Source organism: Peromyscus maniculatus, chromosome 23 (genome assembly GCF_049852395.1).
Source record: "Peromyscus maniculatus bairdii isolate BWxNUB_F1_BW_parent chromosome 23, HU_Pman_BW_mat_3.1, whole genome shotgun sequence".
Lineage (NCBI taxonomy): Eukaryota > Metazoa > Chordata > Mammalia > Rodentia > Cricetidae > Peromyscus > Peromyscus maniculatus.
The window spans coordinates 51,948,375-51,968,183 of record NC_134874.1 but is presented as its reverse complement, the minus strand read 5'-3'; the positions used below and the strand labels follow the sequence as shown (position 1 = coordinate 51,968,183).

Below are 19,809 nucleotides of genomic sequence, written 5' to 3'. Positions count from 1 at the left end.
AAATGCAGCTGTCTCTGGAACAGGGAGGAGCAGAGAGCCCAAATCTCATAACTTATTTAAGTGTTAAAGTTCCATATTTTTATATCTTAAACTACTTCTCCAGACCCAATACAGAATGCATTCAATCTCTCACGACATACTTAAGCCTTTAAGTTTTTATAAACATATTACATCTTAAAATACCCTTTTTTCTATTTAATTCATTGAGTTAGCCTCTGCTTGAAATTTGATCCAGTTTTTTCTTGTTATGCCCAGATTGTGACCCCAAAGAGACCACCGAAGACCAAAGGTGTCCAGAATGCAACAGCAAGGTTTATTCTGTAGATACAAGTCTAGACAGGGAACTCATTCCTATTCCCAATACAGTGAGGCAGGGAGGAGTTGCTCTTTCTTTGTGAGGCTAGCTTCTTAAAGGCAAAAACCACAAACCCTTCATGGCAGTTGGAGTTGTTGGGGGTTTTGCATGGGTGCAAATTGGATTGGTTTATTTTTATCCCTGTTCTCTTTTAATTGGGTGAGGGTATGTAACCTTTGAATTTACTGGTTGGTGGTTACAATTATCACTTTGGGGGCAGTCCAGCACAAGTCCCAGGCTTTGTCCTTGAGCTGCCATGAGGGCTGGCTGGCCTAGCACATACTGACTGTGGGGGCTGGCTGAGTGGTCTGGGCTCAGTCCTTGACTCATGCATATAACTCTAAGTTGGTGAGGGGTCCCAGACAGTAAACATCTGGCTGAACTTTGAGCAGTCAGAGTACGTGCAGAAAGGGAGCTACTGCAAGGACTATGTCTTTTGTTCACAGCCCTCTCAGAGACTGCTTGCTCAGTCTTAGGAAACTGAAATTGAGGCCCGATCTCTGAGAGAAGACTGAGCAGCCTGTTATGGCATCTGCTAGGTCATTTCATTTCTTATCTTAACCAATAATAATTTGTAACCAGTTCTCTTAAATGATGGCAAGTATTTGTAACCATTGAACAGAAATGACCAAAATCCATGTTTTGTTTTGTTTTGTTTTGTTTTGTGTGTGTGTGTGTGTAAACAAAATCATAATTTTTTAAAAACATAATGTATCCTTAACATTTTTTCTATGCATTACCAGGACAGAAAGGGGTTAAAATGGGAAGCCAATGAAGAACTTGGCTTGGGAAGGAAGGGAGGGGGATTTAGATTCAGAGTGTGCAGGCAGTAAACTCCCAGCTGCCCCTAGCTCCCTCACCTCTGCCTGCCTGTAGAGAGTGTGTATTTTCACCTTCTGTGAGAGCCACAGGAGCCTGTCCTGCATGCTAATACCAGCCCTGCCTGTCTTGGCCCTTTGTCTGTTCCAACCTTCAGTGAGGGAGTCATCTGCCCACTCAGAGCCTCTCCTGCCTGGTCGGCTCACTCTGAGAACCTACCTCCCAGCTTGGGTAATTACGGAAGGTGCCTGAAGGCTACAGTTATCATCCTTGCCTGGGGACAACTTCCCATCCAATCATCCTGCCTTCTACAGAAGTTCACTGCTGAGAAGAGGAAGGACATGGGGAAGGGGCAGACTCAGGCCATACGTACACAGTTCAAATACTGGTCTATCATTTCTGAGACTGACTTTATCATCAAGAGTCTCTCATCATGAGCTTGTATTGTGCCATCTGCAGTACCCGGGGCTTGGGGAACAGAGCTGTTTGAAATTTTGCCCTCCAACCTGTCCCTTCACCATCATTAAACACACCTTGAAGTGGGATTGACCAGAAAGCAGAAAGCCATGAGGCTTTCCCTACCTCCTCTCATCATGGTAGTTGATGACTTCTGAGGCTGTCACTCACTGGATAGCAGTGTAACAGCAGTTCATCCTGTCCCATTTGTAAAGTGGAGTCCTGGGACAGGTGCTGACTCTGCCTCAGCTGTTGTCACCTTTTCTAACAAACACAAGTGGAGAATAGGAGTAGAAAATAATGGACATATCCCACTCTGAGAATACCCCTTCCCAATCTCCCACTGTCCTTTGCCTTCATGCCTCTCTCCTTCCCTGAAAGTTTATCCCTCAAGGCTGGTCACAGATTTCTAGCAACTCCTTCTAATTCAGGGTCCTTATTGTTGGGTTTCCTTTTTATTCTTCTTTTCCATGGATGCTTTTTTTCCTGCCCTAACATGACATTTGAAGGATAGTAGGAAGGAGGCATATTAGAGATCTGCGGAGTTAGTCAAGGTATCACAGTGTTCCATTCCTCTATCTTATTGTGGATGGAAACCTACACTTAAGAATTGTGGCATGCACTATGCAAAGCCATTCTTGGCGTTTGCAACTCTCAGCCCTTTTGAGTATTCTTGCAGTGTTCACCTTTTCCTCCACCACTTTTTTTTTTCTTCTTTTTTTCTGGTTTATTTCTATCTATTACAAATGTATAAAAAATCCTCCATCAACGCTGCTGTTAGCAGCAGACCCTTGAGAAATATACCTTTGGTTTGCCTCAGAAAAGGAACACATATTGCACTGTAAAGTTTATAAAATTGGCACAAAACATTGTGATAATGTTACAATACCAGTTTTAAGAGTTCAGTGACTAATGGGGAGCCAATGGGATACATGCAGAACTGTGAAAGCAATCTCACTTAGCCAGCTATACACGTAGACTGTAAATCTACATTCAGATCATTTCTGAACTAAGACTATCATCTCAGTTTATCTGTTGAGGTCAACCAGGAAACCCTAGAATATACCTTGATTTTTGCAAAAAACAAAATAGGGGGAGGGGTTTCTTCAGCATTTCAGTCCACGAGTAACAATATCCTAACAGGCAAAGTGTTCTCTCACTGTCAACATAGAATGAACTGCTGCTGGAGGTCAACTTGGGCTTTAATTTGCATTAGCACTTCCTTGCATAGTAGTCCAAGTTGTTGACCTCATGACTTTAAAAAGTAACTCTAAAAATGTACAGTGGCCCTTCTTGGAAGACTAAAGAAAGACATCCAGCCACAGTTGTAAAAAGTCTCATCAAAACAATATACCCTTTTATGAATTACGCCTAATTAAAAAAAAAAAAGTAGCCCCAAATAAGAAGCAGCTCTGAAAAAGAAAATATAACTTAAGATATTTGAAAAAAACAAGGTGAATACAGGTTCAAAAATAATTAAGATACATTTTCTTAAGGCTACCTAGAATTAGGCTTTAAAGAATTCTACCATTTCAAGTTTACCAAGAATGGCTTTGCATAGTAAATGGAATAGAACAGCTCTGAACTATAGCTAACTTTTCCTGGTTTGGTCTGACAGAATGACTCAATGCTTTTGTACAAAAATCAGAGCCTTAAAAACAAGGATTTGGTGAGATTGTAAAATGGTGTGCCACTTTGGCAAAACAGTTTGGTGGTTGGTCAAAATGCAAAACATTGTTACTCTGTTACTCAACATTTCTACCCTTAGGAATATATCCTCAAACTACTGAAAATGTGCACCTATGAAACATGTACATTAAGGTTTACAGCAGTGTGTTGCTAATAGTAAAAAAGTTAAAACAACTCAAATAGCTATCAAATACTGGAGAGAAATAAAATGTGGCTTATTCATACAATAGAATATTATTAAGACATAAAAATGAATGAGAAACTGACAGATTAAATGACTTTGGTGAACCTTCATAATTTCATTTGTAGATCTTTCCATTTCTAATTTATAAATACATTTGGGGTTATAAATTATAAATATACTGCCTCCTGTCAACATTGTATACTTCTATTTGATGATTTCTGTGTCAAACATTATATGGAAATGTTTCCAAGTATTTTCTGTATTAACTGTGAATGAATAGAACAAAATAAATTGCCTGTGATGGAAAAAAAAAAAAAAAAAAAAAAAAAAAAAAACAAAAAAACAAAAACAAAAAAAAAAAAAAGAATTGTGGCATGCAAAAAGAAAGAGAACAAAACTGAATTAACATGTTTTTCTACTGGTCCTCAACCAATCAAATCTCAGTTATAAAAGAAAAACTGTGGGGAAATTCTTCCTGTGATTTCTAGATGAAGTGTAAGCATTGTGCTACCCTCAAGGCCAAACAGGATTGAGGGAAGGTGGCCTCAATTAAACCAGCTGTCTAATCACAGAGCTTGAAATCCTTTTCCTGTCTGCAGCAGCAGAATCTGGAAGAAGAGAAGTTACACAGTTGCCCAGCATGGATGCCTCTTTGCTGTCTCAGTCTGGATGCCTGTGGCAGCAGTTGCAGTAGGAACAGCCCACCTGGAAGTCTTCCTGTCAGCATCATTGGAACCTGGGAACCCACAATTTCCTGCTCTTCACCAAGTTCTGGATTTCCAGTAAGCATTGTTAGACTTACTTGATGTGGGTGATTTACTGTAATCTGAAAGAGCAGTGGAGGAGGAAAGAGAAACTGAAAACTTCCATGTGCTTGGTGTCAAATGGTATCTGAGGGACTTAACATGTGACATAGATTGTAGATCTCCATCTAAGAAAGACGATGAAACATCTATACATTGTTAGTAACATCTTAGACAACATCAGTGCTCTAGAAGCAAGGAAGTTCCATGCACAGAGTGAAACATGATCAAGCATGCCCCACCCCACTGTAATAGTGCAACTGCCCATCATAAAGGACGAGGGCACCATCAGTGTTGTGCCACAATACACACATGCTTGTTCACACACTATACTCCCATATATGTGCCCACATTCATACATTTAAAAACGTGTGTGTATACACCTTTGCATGTACACACACACACACACACACACACACACACACATACATGCACACACACACACTAACACAAAATTATACTTTGAAATTAAATTAGATGTACAATAAATTGGCATAACAAGAAATTAAAAAGAAACAAACAACCTTTGTATCATTGGTATGCATGTTGTATGCAGAACTATAAGTATTATTAGTTGCATATTTTATAAGTATCTATATGATATACCTAATATGTACAACCATATCTAACTGCATATACATGTGTATATAAATATAAAGATAAACTGAAATCCCAACTCCCAGACACCAGCCAAGGAGGCAGCAGAACTTTCCAAGTGGCCGGCTTGATGTGTTTGCTCTTTCCTGCCTTCAACTCTGAGTGCCTGTTATGTTTATTAACAGTATCATTTATTTGAAACAAAATTCCACACATATTTTTCACAATGCACTTTAATATTAAATATTCTCTACCTTTCAGAACCACAAGAAAACACTTGAAGGCAGAAAGCAGCGAGTTGTCATGAAAAGTACCAGGGAAGGGCCAATGAGATGAGTAGCTGGGTGGAAGGAAAGAGCTGACTCCTCCTAATTTGTTCATTGACCTCCATATGAGCAGAAGGACAAAATGGCATGGTGTGTATTGTATGCTCATTCTCTCTCTACCATATGTATGCATTTATTTCCTCATCTCTAAATAGTAAATACATGTTATTATTTTAAATACCAATCAGAAGATTTCTATACACTCATCATATGAAATACTTAATTTTTAAAAGAACAAAAAAGTCTCACGCAGCTCACAACTGTTTGTAACTCCAGCACCAGAGTAGTTGACACCCTCCCACAGGCATACATGAAGGCAAAACACTAATGTACATAAAATAATGAATAAACAATTAAATATTTGTAGGAGCTAGTGGGGTCAGGAGCCCCACAAGCATCCCACAGAACTAACTAACCAAGGCTCATAGTGACTCAGAGACTGAACCATCAACCAGGGAGCATGCATAGGACTGACCTAGACTCTCTGCATATATTTTTCAGTTGTATAACTTGATCTTCTTGTGAGACTCCTAACAATGGGAGCAGGGCTTGTCTCTAATGCCTGCTTTTGGGACCCATTCTTCCTACTGAATTGCTGCATCCAGCCTTAATAGAAGAGGTCATGCCTAGTCTCACCACAACTTGATATAACATGGCAGGCAGATATGGACAGGATGCCTAATCATTTTTGAAGAGAAAAAAGAGAAGGAGGAATGGATGGGGAGCAGAAAGAGTGGAGGTGGGGGGAGGGACTGAGAGGACAGGACAGAGGGGAAATTTTGGTTAGGAAGTAAAAACTAAGATAAACAAATAAATAAAACCAAATTTATTACAAAAAAGGGAGAATATTGATGGTTACGATATTTCAATTTGAGATACTAAAAGAATGTCCCTCCAGGGACATTGCCACTTATTCTAACTTTATAATGTGTTTGCAGTTGTACAGGGATTGCTGGGGATGTCTTTCTGTATGCTGTGAATGTGTTGCTCTGAGTGATTGATAAACACTGATTGGACAGTAGCCAGGCAGGAAGTATAGTATAGGCAGGATAAGCAGAGAGGAGAATGCTGGGAGTGGAAGGCTGAGTTAGAAGATGTGTGCCACCGCCACTATGAGAAGTAAGACGTAAAGTGCCAGTGAGCAACAATCCACGTGACAACTTACAGATTAATAGAAATGGGATAATTTCAGATATAAGAACTAGATAGTAAGAAGCCTGCCATGGCCACACTTTATAAGTAATATAAGTCTCTGTGTGTTTACTTGGGTCTGAGCGGATGCAGGAGCTGGGTGGACACAGGAAAACTCCAACTACAAGGGATGATTAAATCATGTTAGGCATAATTTTGAGCTGGTCTAATACATAATGTCTTTGTGTTGTACTTTGAATAATTATATCATGTTTAGGCAATATTAAAACCTGGTTATTATTTTACATGTGGAAATTAATCATGACATAAAAAGATATAATTGTTTGTCAAGTTGTCAAGGGTGCAGTTGTGATAGCTATTTTTGTTTGTCAAATTTATTACATCTGGAATTCACTACAACCCAAAATAGAGGGGCATGCCTGTAAGGTATTTTTGCTTAATTTGAAGAGAGAAGATCCACATGTAGTCCTGATCTTTGCATTAGGAAGACATTCCTTTAATCTGGATATTGATGAGGAAAGAAACAACTATAACTCAGATGTATTGATTCCCAAAACCACACCTGTAATCTCAGCCAGGCCTTGTGCTGGAAGCCCATATAAAGAAATGGAAGAAGGGGGCTTTTGCTCTTTAGCTGCTTGCTCTCACCTTGCTAGCAAGCCCATTCCTTCACTGGCATTGGAGCCACCTGCTTTGGGATTGCAGACTATACTGCTGATGCACTGAGACATCAAGCATAGTGGACTGAGCAACTCCTGGTTTTAAGGACTTTGCCATTATAGCCAGCCAATGTTCAATTAGCTGGACCACAGCCTCTAAGTCATTCTAAAATATAGCCTTTTGTATATATAGAAATTCATTCTGTAAGATGTTGCCCCATAAAACCCTGACCAATGCACCAGACAGATATAGAACTTTTAGAGTAGTTTGGGCCTGACAACAGCCTTATCTCCGTTCTAAATTCCACATGGTCACATTCCCTTAGCCTGCTTTTTAGATGATGCTTTGATGCTGGCCTACTAGGTTTCTGGGCAAGAAAGTAAAATAACACAAGTCTGAAATGTCTCAAATGGAACACAATAATCTAATTAAACAAGTAATTATATGAGATGGAGAGATTCTAGCTTAAGTGAGGAATGAAAAACCAGATGTCTTAGCTTCTGTGGGCCAAGACCTGGCACAGCCCCACCACATGAAGACAGAGGACACGAGGTTCTTTTTACCCTTGATATGACAGCTCCAGTCTGGAGATCCACGGGATAACTTCCTTTACACATGAACTCTCTGCCTGTTTCTCAGTCTCAGGTGTCAGATCTATTCCAGAGTAGCTTCACAAGAATCAATCAGTCATCTGGAAGAACTTTCTCAATATAATCTGAGATCTACTGTGGTAAAAGATCAGCATCAATTACCTCTCTCCTTTTCAGTCTGTACAGAATCACTCTGCACCAGAGACATATGGCCCCTGATGCAGGCTCCATCCACTCCACGTAGTCATGAGGTTCCTCCCAACATTGCTTATCTGGACCATCAATAGGGATTCCTCACCCCACCTCCATCCCAGGACAGTCTTCTCAATTCTGCATTTCATCACACAGTCTTAATACGTGTTGTCAACCTAGAAGAGATCTAGCAAATCTGTGCCAGTCTGACAGTGAGTGATACTGGGGCAGGGTCTTGAACCTATGAGAGCACTGCATGGATGTGTGGCAGCCTAAGACAATTAGCATGCCTGTCCCAACAGGTTTCAAGAAACTTCAGTCTTTGGTTGGGAGTGATCCAATCCACCTAAGACAGCACACATGGCTGGAAGGACAAGGTCAGTTGCAGGGACTGGAGAGATGGCTCATCCATGAAGAGCACTCATTGCTGTCTTAGAAGATCCACAGGACAGCTAACAAACCTCTGTAACTTAAATTCCAGGTGGAATCTGCCCTCACCTGGCCTCTGTGGGAATTGCATGTACATGATGGCTAAACACCCTTAAGTATAAAGAAAAGCACCACAAAATATCCCAACATGTCTTGCAGGAAATTATCTCTTCTTCTTGGTTATCATTCATGTTATATTTCAAGAAAACCAGAGGCAGATTGCTTTTCATTTCCTTATTTCTTTTATACAATATTAATGAATGTGCTTATTTCCTAAGAGGCCTGGAGCAATGTGCATGTGTTTTATTTTAAGTTGGTCTACATGATGATTATTTGAATATGTGTGTACAGTGTAGCACATTTTGATGGCAGCAAAAATATATGACATTAAGGATACAAAATGTCTAGTTTTTCTATTATGTAGCGGGTATCCATGGAGTAGGCTATTCCATCCTCATACAAGCTGTCATCCTCCTGTGTAGCCCTGAGACCCATGGATGGGAAATCCTTAGGCAGCCAAAGCTTCTTGAAACTTACTGAGATAAATCCAGGCCTGTGAGTTCTGGGATTACAGAGTGTGAAACTTCATCTGAATAAAGAAGAGTCTCAGACTGAAATTTGAAATTGGATTTTATTCATAAAAATATATTCATTTTACTCAATGGAGGCATTCCAAACAGCATTCCTTATATACAATGTATAGCCTTAGCAAACTTTTAAAATAGTGACAAGAATAAAAGAAATAACAACAATTAACAAAACCTTAAACCAAAATGAAGAAAACCAAAATCCAAAGCATAAATATCCCAACATATAACAAGAAAATTAAGCAAATTTCAGGATCCTTTGGAATTTCATTATGGAAGAGCAAATGAGGTGAGGAACTGTCTTATTCTCTGCAGTGAATGATCTTCAGCAACACTTGCACATGACATGGCGTCAACTTCAGCACTGCACTAGAGAGAATCTTATGCTTTGGTGTGGTCTGTCTGGATGGCAGTGTGATGTTAACACAGTCTTCCTTTTCAGATTTCCATCACATATGGAATCAGCTTGTCAAAGCCCTTGATAGTAAGTTGACAGAAGAACTCTTGCTCACCCACCTGTCCTCTCCATGTTGTTTTGCCCCTCACTGGGGCCACATGCTGATGGATGTCAGGGGTCTTAGTAATTTGTGATATGTCCTCTGAATCTCAGGCTATTTCTGATACAATCTTTTGTCTGGGAATAGTGAGTCAATGCATGTAGATCAGATTGTGGCTGGATTGCCTGATGGTAGGTTGATATTTGCCTCACTAGTGAGTTCACAGCTTAAAAGAGGTGGTATTTTCTGAGGAGGCCGTGAACCTGGAATGTAGAATGTCATGCCTTCAAGGTGTCTCTGGCTTCTTCCAGCCTTCTCAGTTTTCTTAAGAGGTGTTGTCAGGCAAAATTGGTAAAGAAAATAGGATTTAGAAACAGTTTTGCTGTGCCACTGGCAAGAAAAATCAGAGCCTATTCATCTCTAGTAAACAAAAGTTAAGGAAGGAAACACACCCCATGAACACCCTGGCTGCTGGGGATGGGACTCAATGGTGGCTTACTTGCCTGGAACATAGTGTTTCTGCCCCAGCAGCTCCATCTGCAGGAGGCTCTCTCCCTGGGCTGTGGTCTGCTCCAGTTCCTGCTGGAGGTTTTCAAACCTAGGGGAGAAAGGCAGCTGGGGCACAAGCCTGGTGGGACCAGCCATGTCAGCTTTTGAGCCCCCACCAGCTCTACTCAGCTAGACAATCAAGCATTACCTTTCACCTGAGTTCATTCCCTGCTTCCCTAATGGAAAAGGGTCAGAGAGCACCTGGGCAGGATTTTTTTCTCAGCTTTTAAAAACTGCTAGAAGTTGGACTGGTAAGTACATACTGTGCTGGATTAGAAAAAAACAGCACATTTCTCCAAAGACATCATTTTGGAGAAATATCAGTATGTCAAGGTCTGAGGCACAGTTCAGGAAAGATATCCCTGGCCTTGATTAGATACCAGGTGAATGGGAACCTCCTGGAAAACTCTATGCCTGCCCTCTAGTGGAGCCTACACAGCAATGCAGAGAAGGCTCTGGTTATTCCTATAGCTCAGAACCCTGCATGGGATTAACTTGTGAGCTCCTACTCTGTTTATGACCAGAGTAAATCTTCTCACGAGAAACTGATAAACACTGCAGAGAGCCTGCAGTCAGCAGGAGTGTGCTATATGCAAATCTGCAAAGGGTGGACACTTCTCTCTAAACGTGAATTTCCTGATGGAAAAGATGCAGGAGGACACACTTTCCTTCATGACCAATGAACCTCCTTTCCAGGTTTCTGGTTGCCATGGGAATATTTTTGGGGAGATCTAATCTAAGAGATGAGATACTCAGAGCATACTAGAGGTCTCAGAATGGAAAAAGGGGACACAGTCCTCATGAGACCAAGGAGAAGCATATTGTTTCCTGGTCATAATTCCTGTTGACTGAGCCAGCAAGGACACTCGGAGGGGTTCTTTCCCTGCCTGTGGCTGGCAGCTTTGCCAATTGGCAAAACTCAAAGAGGACGGGGATCCAGGTACAGTGGACCCACTTGGATCCACCTGCTTCTGGAAGCCTGGGCTCCTACCTCATCTGGGACACAGTGAAGTGATGCTGCAGCTTTACTGCCAAGTCCCTTTGCCGGGTGAGCAGCTCCTTCTGCTTCAGCAGGGACTGAAGATTTTCCTCAAGTCTTTGATGTTCCTGTTCATTAGAAGATTGTGTTTTTAGGGGAGGGCATCCTCATCATGTACATAAACATGCACACACACACACACACACACACACACACACACACACACACATTCTCTATCTATCTATCTATCTATCTATCTATCTATCTATCTATCTATCTATCTATCTCCAGCACACACATGTATGTGGATGCACACATACAAGCACACTAAATTCCATCCATGCTTAGTTTTCCAGATGACACTAATGTAAGAAGAGATTGCCTGGGATACCATGAAGAAGAAAGTTACCTTTCATTAACCTACATCCTCTCTACCCATATTCCAGCCTAGAGTCAGGAAACACAGCATGCTCTGAGCACAAGGATGTAGAGAAGATTGTGTACTTTTACTCTGTTTTGATCATTTTTCAGTTTATTTTTAGTTTATATGTGCAGGTGTTCAGCCTGCCTGTGTGTCTGTATAACACGTGCATGCTTGTTGATCTGGTACAGGAACTCAGTGGGCAGATAAGTCAATGCAGTGCTTGCCTTGAAATCCTGTACACACACAGGTGAACACCAGGGTTCCTTGATCCATAATCTAAGCTCTCCTAGCAAGTTCCCCAATCTGTGCATTGAAGGCTTAGTTCCCCAGCACAGGACCACTGGATGGCAGTGGACCAGCCCCTTGCTCTCACTCAGTGCTTCCCAGTGCTTCCAAGGAGGGCAGCTTCCTCTTAAAGAAGCTCTCTGTACCACAGGTTGCTTCCATTTAGGCCCAAAGGAATGAGCTCAGAAAACTAGAAAATCACTACAATCAGTAGTCTATATTAACCTTTCCTTCAAATAAGATGATTGTGTCAGAGATTTCTTTGAGTAACAGAATGTTGACTAACTTACGGCCAAATAATAGCATATATTATTCCAAACTTAACAATATCCATGGACCACATTGTATGTTTGTACTCATCAATCATGGGTATCTGAATAGTTGCTAGTTGGGCTGTTCTGATGAGTCCTGCTGAATCCCTTTTGTCCACTAATCTTTGTGGACACCACTTTCCATTCTGGAATCAATGCCCCACATGAAGACTGAAGTTTGACTTTCTGAATAATTGCACATAGTTTCTCACAGGGCTCCACCATTTTATACTACTAGCAATGTCTAAGTGTTCTCATTTCTCCCAACTCTCCATCAGGCTGAATTTAACTCAGTATGAAGAAGTTTGGAATAAAAGTAGTTTCTGAGTGCTGCAGACACAACATGGAGTGTGTGCTTTAGAGTATGAGGAGCCTAAGCAGTGCCTTGAGACAGCCTCTCCTCACACCTCAGCATAGCTGTGGGACTTCTGCTGGGCTGGGATGCAGCAAAAAGCACCTCTGCAGTTCAGAATTTCTCTGAGAAAAAAGTCCAGGTCAAGCACCTAGGGCCAGGTGAGCTAACCAAGGTTAGGCAGAGGTGAAAGGAAAATGGCAGCAGGCGATGGGGAGAAAAACAAAACAGGATGCAGGGAAGTCATCAGTGGTCAGCCTCCTTTCACCCAGAGCAGAGAAGGACACAAACCCTCAGGCAGCCTTTCCTGCCTCTCAGTAGCCTCTTTCTCACTGTCATGGACTCCATTACTTTGTTTTTCTCCAGAGGATTTCTTTGCAGAGAAATTATTCTGCCTATACAAATACCTGAAAAACATTTAGCTTCCATCAGTTTTGTGGCCTTGCATGTGTAGTTAGCTGTGTGGACATGCAGAGTGATGGGCAGCTCCATCTGTCCTTTGACTTAGGCAAAGTGGTACTAACCAGATTAGGCACAGTACTTTCTCATTGAAATCCATCTCCATCCTTCTTAAAGATGTTCCATTGTTCAGTGAGAGAGTGAACATACACATAGAGGCTCAAACACACATTCTCAATGCCCAAACACACACATAAAAACAACACAAACACACACCTTTCTTGAATCCAGAAAGGCAAGGTAGAAGACTAGAATGTTGCAGCACCTTTTCTAATCCAGGGAAGGTAGTGGGTCCTCCCTGCAGTCTACAAGCCTTTTAGACTCAGACAAGCTCTTCTACCATGCCTGAACTAATTTCCCTTCCCAGGGAAGTTCTTATCACCAGACTCATTGACCATACAGAGAAGTAACAACCTCTGCACAAATGAGTTGGACCACACAAGACCAGGTGCTGGTGGAAAAGGGCAGAACATGAAGCCTCCTGATAGATTTAAGTTGAACCATCATAGTCTCCTCACTAAACTTACCCAGACTCCTTGACAGAAGACATTGACAGCACCAGAGAATGAAAGTCACCCATTGCCATTACCCAACAACTTCTGACCAGATTACAGTGCACATTATATGAAAACAGCCCCAGGTCAGTCAGTAGAAGGCTACTTAGGTCATCCACAGCACTTTTCTAAAATGCAACACTCCATCCAACTATGAGTTGGAATCTGTCCTTAGACACAGACACATACACGATAGAGTGAGCATCAAAATGTCAGGTTCCATGTTTTAAAGCCAGTAGACAAACCACACCTTTCCTTGGAAGTTACCTCTATGCCGTGAAAGAAAAGAAGTCTACTTTTTATTTTTACAGTAGCTCCATTGTTTGATTTTTGTTATTTATTACAAGACACATTAATTCCAAAGTAATAAAAATGTTTAAAAATTAAGAGAAACCAAGAAGTCAGTTCTCTTTCTGACCAAATGAACCATTTAGCAACGAGATGAGACAGAAAAACACAGGATGCTCTACTGTGAGGAGACAGGAGATCCAAAGATCTGTGGCTATCCAGCTTAGCCAGAACAGAATTTTTCAGGTTCAGTCAGTAACCCAGGCTGAAGGGAATAAGAGAGAAAGCAACAGAGGACACTCGATGTCAACATCAGACACTCCAAAACACCCACAGATGTATGTGCCCTCAGAATGGCATATTCACACACAGACAAACACCCCTCAAATCATCAGTGATCAGAACACAGTGAGAGGACATCACACTGGATGAGGATGACATTACCAGTTGGATTAATAGTCCTCACACTAGCTTTTATAAGTGAATCCCACAATTCTGCATCATTTTGGACTAAAAATGCCTGAGGAAGCATGCTGTGTTTCTGTAGGCTATGTTGATGCAGTTGGCTCAAATCTGCCACCCTGACCCCCAATTGTCATAAGCCCTTGCCACATCCCTGATCATCCAGTGAGCTTCTAAATGTAAGTTCCAGGATGGGATAACTGGCCAATGGCACTCACAGCAAACAATACTGACAAGCTGTTAATTTAGTTTCTGTCACTGTGAACCAAGAGTTGGCCAGGTAAAGAGAACACCATGACATTCTGGGAACCAGAGGGTAAAATGCCATATGACACCCAAAAAGATGTCTATGAGTCCCGGTCATTTGGCTTTTTCAGGGGGTGTTCCTCCTTCCATGCTGTGTATGCTCTGATCTCACATGACCCCTGCCAAGCAAATGAGACCCAGACCCTTGACCTGACTCACTCAGATCTCTGTGGCTCCATCATAGCATGGCTCCTCCCATACTGACATACAGGTGAGTGGTATGTGATTGACCCGTCTCCCATAATGGACTGCAGCTTCCAGGAGAGCAGTAGGGTTTCCTTGCTCTAAGAGGCTAACTCCCCAGAAAGACTTGTAAATGATCACAGAAGTGAACTATTGGATGGGATGGGTCAGTTGGATAAGTAAGTAGATGGTTACATGAGTGTGTGTATATGTGTGTGTATGGTCAGACTGGTGGCCAGGTTGGCCATGCTGCTTCAACCTACCTGCAGCTGCCATGTCCAGAGGTCATAGATCTTCTCATGGGCCTCTTCACAGAGCCTCTTTGCCTCCTCACAGGACTCTTGTAGTAAAATCTGCTCCCCCTGCAGCTTTTTCTTGTCCTCTAGCAACATTCTCACTTTTTCCTTCAGCTGAGTCTGTTCACTCAGGTGCTGACTGTAGAGGTGCTGAAATATCACCAAAAATGATGAGCTCTGCCTCCAACTGCCACTCCTGCCTCCTAATACCATGATTCCTACAAGGTCCTATGTTCCCTTCCACAACAGCCCTGGGCTGTTAGCTATGCCAGCATCACTCATGTGCAGGCCAAAGGCAGAGAATAGCCAAATTCCAGAAAGATTTACACTACTTCTGAAGACCCTGACAGCAAAAGGGATCCAGGTACCTCTGAAGACTCGATCTGCTGCCTCCCGCAAACACACACCCTGGTACTTAACTGTTCACAGTATTGGAAAAACAAGAGCAGGTAGAGGGAAACCATGCTCTCAGGGAGACAGAAGACCCATCGGGAATACATTCCATCCATGTGTCCCATAGAAACCAGCTGTGTAATCTCATGCCTGCACCACAGAAACCATTCATGGTGCAAACTGTGTTTTCTGTCTAGAAATTCCAGAAGCTGACCGGAAAAAGTTGGAAGGGCCTCTCAGACTCTTCATACTTAGGAGAATTCAGTCTAGGAGGCACAAGTTCAAGAGCTATAAGGCAGGCTGCTTGCTAAGAGGTAAACTGACTAGAACCACAGCCCTCAATTTGGTTCAAAGGTGGAGAAGGGAAGAAGATGCTGTAGGATGTCTTTCTGTATGCCGTGAATATGTATTGCTCCCATTGCTTAAAAAATAAGCTGCTTTGGCCTATGGCACAGCAGGAAGGAGCCAGGCAGGAAAATCCAGGAGAGACAGAGAAGAAAGGAAGAGGTGGAGGAGATGCCAGCTGCCACCCAAGGAGCAAAATGCCAGCAGCCTGGCAATGTAGCAGCCATGTGGGAAAACACAGATGAATAGAATTGGGTTAATTTAAGATGATAGAGCTAGCTAGCCTGAAACTTAAGCCATTGGCCATACAGTTTGTAAGTAATGTGAGCTTCTGTGTGTTTATTTGGGACCATTTTGCTGCAGGAGGCAGGTGGGACACATTCTTCCTGACATCGGGGTTGGGCAGGACTGGAGAAACTTCGAACAACAAGAAGCAGTCCTTACCAAGTTCTGGAGTCCACCCAAGTCAGGCACTCACCTGTAGGTTTTGGTCTTCTCACTCAGCTCTGTGCACTTGTACAAGGCCTCACTAATTTCCTTGGGTAATTTCTTCACATCTGACATATCCTTCTTATGCTCTGTGTTCTGCATCTCATACTCTGAATTCAGTGTGTGGTAGGGCATAGCCCCAGGAACAAAGAACCCTGTGAATACAGGCCTCAGCGACCCCATGAATTAAGGTTGTATTTTTCACTACCCTAGCCTACTGGATGTCACACCCTGAATTCTATGTACTGGGAACTCCTGATGTGCATTAGACTTGCTACCCTGCCCCAGGGCCAGGAAAGGATGGGTGTCAACAGGGAGGGAGACAGGGCTCCATGAGCTCTCTTAGTAGGAATGGAGGAGTAGACTAGCTCTCCTAGCAGGTCCACCAGTGTGGGCCTACCGGAAATCTGCAATGACATTTCCACTGTCGTGAGAACAGAAATGCTTTGTCCTTACAAGGATAACCAGAACTCATTATCAGTATTGCCATGCATGAGGCACTCCATGAGGATGGCTTTATAAACTCCCAAGGGGATTCCAATGGGGCACCAGGGTGAGCACAAAAACTGAGAACAGGGATGCTCAAAGTGGAGCTTCCTGGTCTCAGCACTTACATCACCTGAAATCTTTGAAACAGGCAAATCCTCAGGCCTATTATCAATATCCAACTCACAAGATCTGAAGGGACACACACACACACACACACACACACACACACACACACACACACACACACACTTTAAGGGAGCCTCTCAGAGACAGTACAGAACACACTGAGACCAAATCCTGAGCACAAAGAGATACATTTCCCCAGCAGGGCAAGCATGGCATTGGGAGCCTGCCTCTGGATCAAGCAAAGGCAGACAACACGCAGCAGGCTTTTTACAGCAGTGGGATTTGAAATAGAAAGGTTAAGTCTGTGTTGGGGTGAGTTGCTGAGATTTGATTGGACAAGTTGGCAAGTGTAGCTGAATAATGAATTTTGATAGTTGAACTTTGGTGTTCAGTTTCAAGAATGAGTCAGTGTGCACAAAAGGGAATGAACTTTGGGGACTAAATTTAGGAATGTAATCTAATGGTTTATCAAGGGAGAGGGAAGTGAAAAGGCTAAAACCTGACACTGCCATGTTTGCGATGTTTGGGCACCTTAGAGGGCAATTCATATGCACACAAACCCACACACAGTTAGTATGTCAGAGAAATGCAGGTGGGTGGCATTGTCTCCCAGTACAAGGAACAAGACCAGAGAGGAGCAAGGATGGACACCAGGCCTTCCAGACACACACAGATGGATCAAGTAGGACAACCAGGCCTTTCAAGCTGCTCCCAGAGCAACAAGCAAAAATAAATATATTGTCAAATACAGAGACTCAGGTTAAACTCAGAGCACCCAGCATCTCCTACAAACCAACACCTGTCAAGGCCTTTTGAAATGCATGTTGTGATCTTACACCCTACTGCCCCTCTCTGTGGATTGTGATTCAGGTCACAGACTCTGGGTTTCATTAGGAGGAATCAGAACAGCCTGTGACCCATCTCACTCCTACAGGCTTCAGTCCTGCCTCTCAGATGCATTCAGAAAAATTTGTTTGTGCAGGTTGCCCTGTAGGTGCAGCTTCCAGTGACCCAAGGACTGCTGGAATTGACACAGTTGCGTCAAGACATTCACTAGAGAACAGGACATGATGAATACCTCTTGTTCAACTTATTGTTGTTGTAATGGGCCATGAATTCATGCAGTTCATTCCTGTCATTGGTCATCATCTGTAGCTGAAGTTTCAGTTTTTCCACCTGGTTCAGCTGCTGCTCCTGCTCAGTGAGGAAGAAGGGTGTGGATGATGCCTTCCTAGCAGCCCCTGTAGGTATATAAACACAAGTGAATTTCTACAGATGAATGGCATAAGCCAAGAAGATCATGTGGTGTCCCAAGAGGAGGCCGGCGGAAGAGGAAATGCATGGAACCCAGTGAAGCCCTCAAAGATCAGAGCAGTTATCCTTTAGCTGGGCCTCATAAGCCATGTGTCTGTCTCCAATCACTATGGCTAGATATATGCCTCAGCCCCTACTTCAGCCCCACTGGCCCTGAAAGACATAAGCAAAGCCAGCCATGTTGGTTTGGAATTGTCATCTCATACCTGATGTGATGCAAGAATGTCCAGGAGTCCCTAGTGCTTTTTACCTCCCAGCCCTCATAACCTGTGTCCATGACTAAAAGAAATTGAATGTCTCAGACCTGGGTACATGGATGGAAACTTTCCCTCCTTGGTATTTACATCAGATATAAAGGGCAACAACATCCCATTCTGATACCACATTAGTGGTTCTGGGCCTCCTGTTGCATTCTTTGCCTCCTGTTGCATTCTTTGCCACTCAGAATGAAATGAAGGAGGTCGAAGCACAGGAGCTGCAGCCTTGACCATTCCTGGCCCTCTGCCAACTAACCATCAGGAATCTTCCACCTTGGATCTGCTCATTAGGGACCCAGATAAGCAGCATAGGCCCATTGCTTCAGATGATCACAGCTTCTGAACCCCACGCTAGAAGGTCCAGTTCTAGCCTCACCTCCTTAGCAAACTAGGGCTCTCTCTGCCAATCAGTGTGCTCAGTCTTGACAACATATCAGTTGGTGAATCTATAAGCACTTAGTGAATGCCTCAAGGGTAGTTGGCATTGGCACAACACTGCTGATTTCACAGAAGATGCCAAGGGCTCTATAGGACACAATAGAATTTCCAGAGAATGGACTGTTAGGGACACTGCCAATGGTCATCACCTATCTGATAACAAGCTCTTCCCCAATTCACCAAAAGCCAACCAGCCCTTTCCTGGAGCCTTTCCTGAGACACAGTGGAAGGCCTTCTGCACCTCCTCCTTCCAATCCTGAGATCTCTCAGATTCATTAGAATCTAGTTCATTCTAATTCAGTAGTTCATCATGTGTGGAGAGCTAGGGTCATTTTTTCAAACACCGCCCAGGAATGGCTCCTCTCATCCTGATGATCGCCAGTTAAATGATGAGAAATTTAGGATGCTAAGAAATTAGCTCAGGATAATGGGGAAGGAAGATCTGTTCCATGAGGTGAACAAGCACATCAGAGAAGTTCCACGGGGCTGTTACATGTATGGGGGTGGTGGAGGATTATGTGGGTCCTGTCAGAAAAATGATATGCGACATAGGTAATGATGAAACTTTTGCCAGATGCTGCAGCAGAATACATTCCAGCCATCATGATGTTAGCAGAAGTGTTATCAAGTACTGATCGGTATGACTGAAAATACCTAAGAACTGGGCATCCCCAGGTGAGCCCTCAGTCACCAACAACAAATACTTACAAAAAGATTGATGTCCCAGTCCTGTACTCAAGGTAGAGGAAAGATGACTGGCTAGTGGGAGGGCAGGAATGAAAATCTTCAACACTGGGTTTGCCCTTGAAAAACTCAGAGGACTAGGATAGGCCCATCATTGCTTCTCATAAACTCTCCCTTCCAGAGCCCCACTCCTGAAAGGATCAGCTGAAGCTTTCCTCCTTCAGGAAGCTCCCCATCCCTTTCCCAGGACTCACCGTGCTTTCCCCAGAACCATTTATTTCTTGGTGTGTGACATGGTAACTGAAGACCATCTTCCTTCTGCCTCCCTCTGATCTCCCTGTGCTCGCCATCCTTTCTCCCAAGAATCCTGTTCAGTCTAGTCAGCATGTCTGTCAGTGAAACACGAGACACTGCACCAATGCCCCAATGACAGTTGGTGTTGCCACAACACTGGTGACATCACATGGAATGCCAGGGCTCTCCAGGAGAC

General features: G+C 43.0%; 3 protein-coding genes across 4 annotated transcripts in view; 2 read left to right on the top strand and 1 right to left on the bottom strand.

Annotated features, from left to right (window-relative positions):
- LOC121826529 (cytochrome P450 3A25-like) overlaps positions 1-19,809 on the top strand; it is a 319,487-nt gene that overhangs the window by 55,701 nt on the left and 243,977 nt on the right. The window lies entirely within an intron of this gene.
- The window catches only part of LOC143270520 (uncharacterized), a 146,912-nt gene that overhangs the window by 103,539 nt on the left and 23,564 nt on the right, over positions 1-19,809 (top strand). The window contains exons 5-6 of the mRNA XM_076560756.1: positions 4,103-4,285; positions 5,165-5,319. Coding sequence (XP_076416871.1) covers positions 4,103-4,285; positions 5,165-5,210 — 229 coding nt within the window. The 3' untranslated portion in view covers positions 5,211-5,319. The remainder of the gene's footprint in view (positions 1-4,102; positions 4,286-5,164; positions 5,320-19,809) is intronic.
- LOC107400009 (disks large homolog 5-like) lies at positions 8,865-19,765 on the bottom strand. Its single transcript, XM_015990053.3, has 5 exons — positions 19,574-19,765; positions 14,752-17,867; positions 10,877-10,992; positions 9,840-9,934; positions 8,865-9,660 (listed from the first exon to the last, which is right to left on the bottom strand). The coding sequence occupies exons 2-5, from the start codon at positions 14,995-14,997 to the stop codon at positions 9,653-9,655; spliced, it is 465 nt and encodes a 154-aa protein (XP_015845539.2). The 5' UTR covers positions 14,998-17,867; positions 19,574-19,765; the 3' UTR covers positions 8,865-9,652.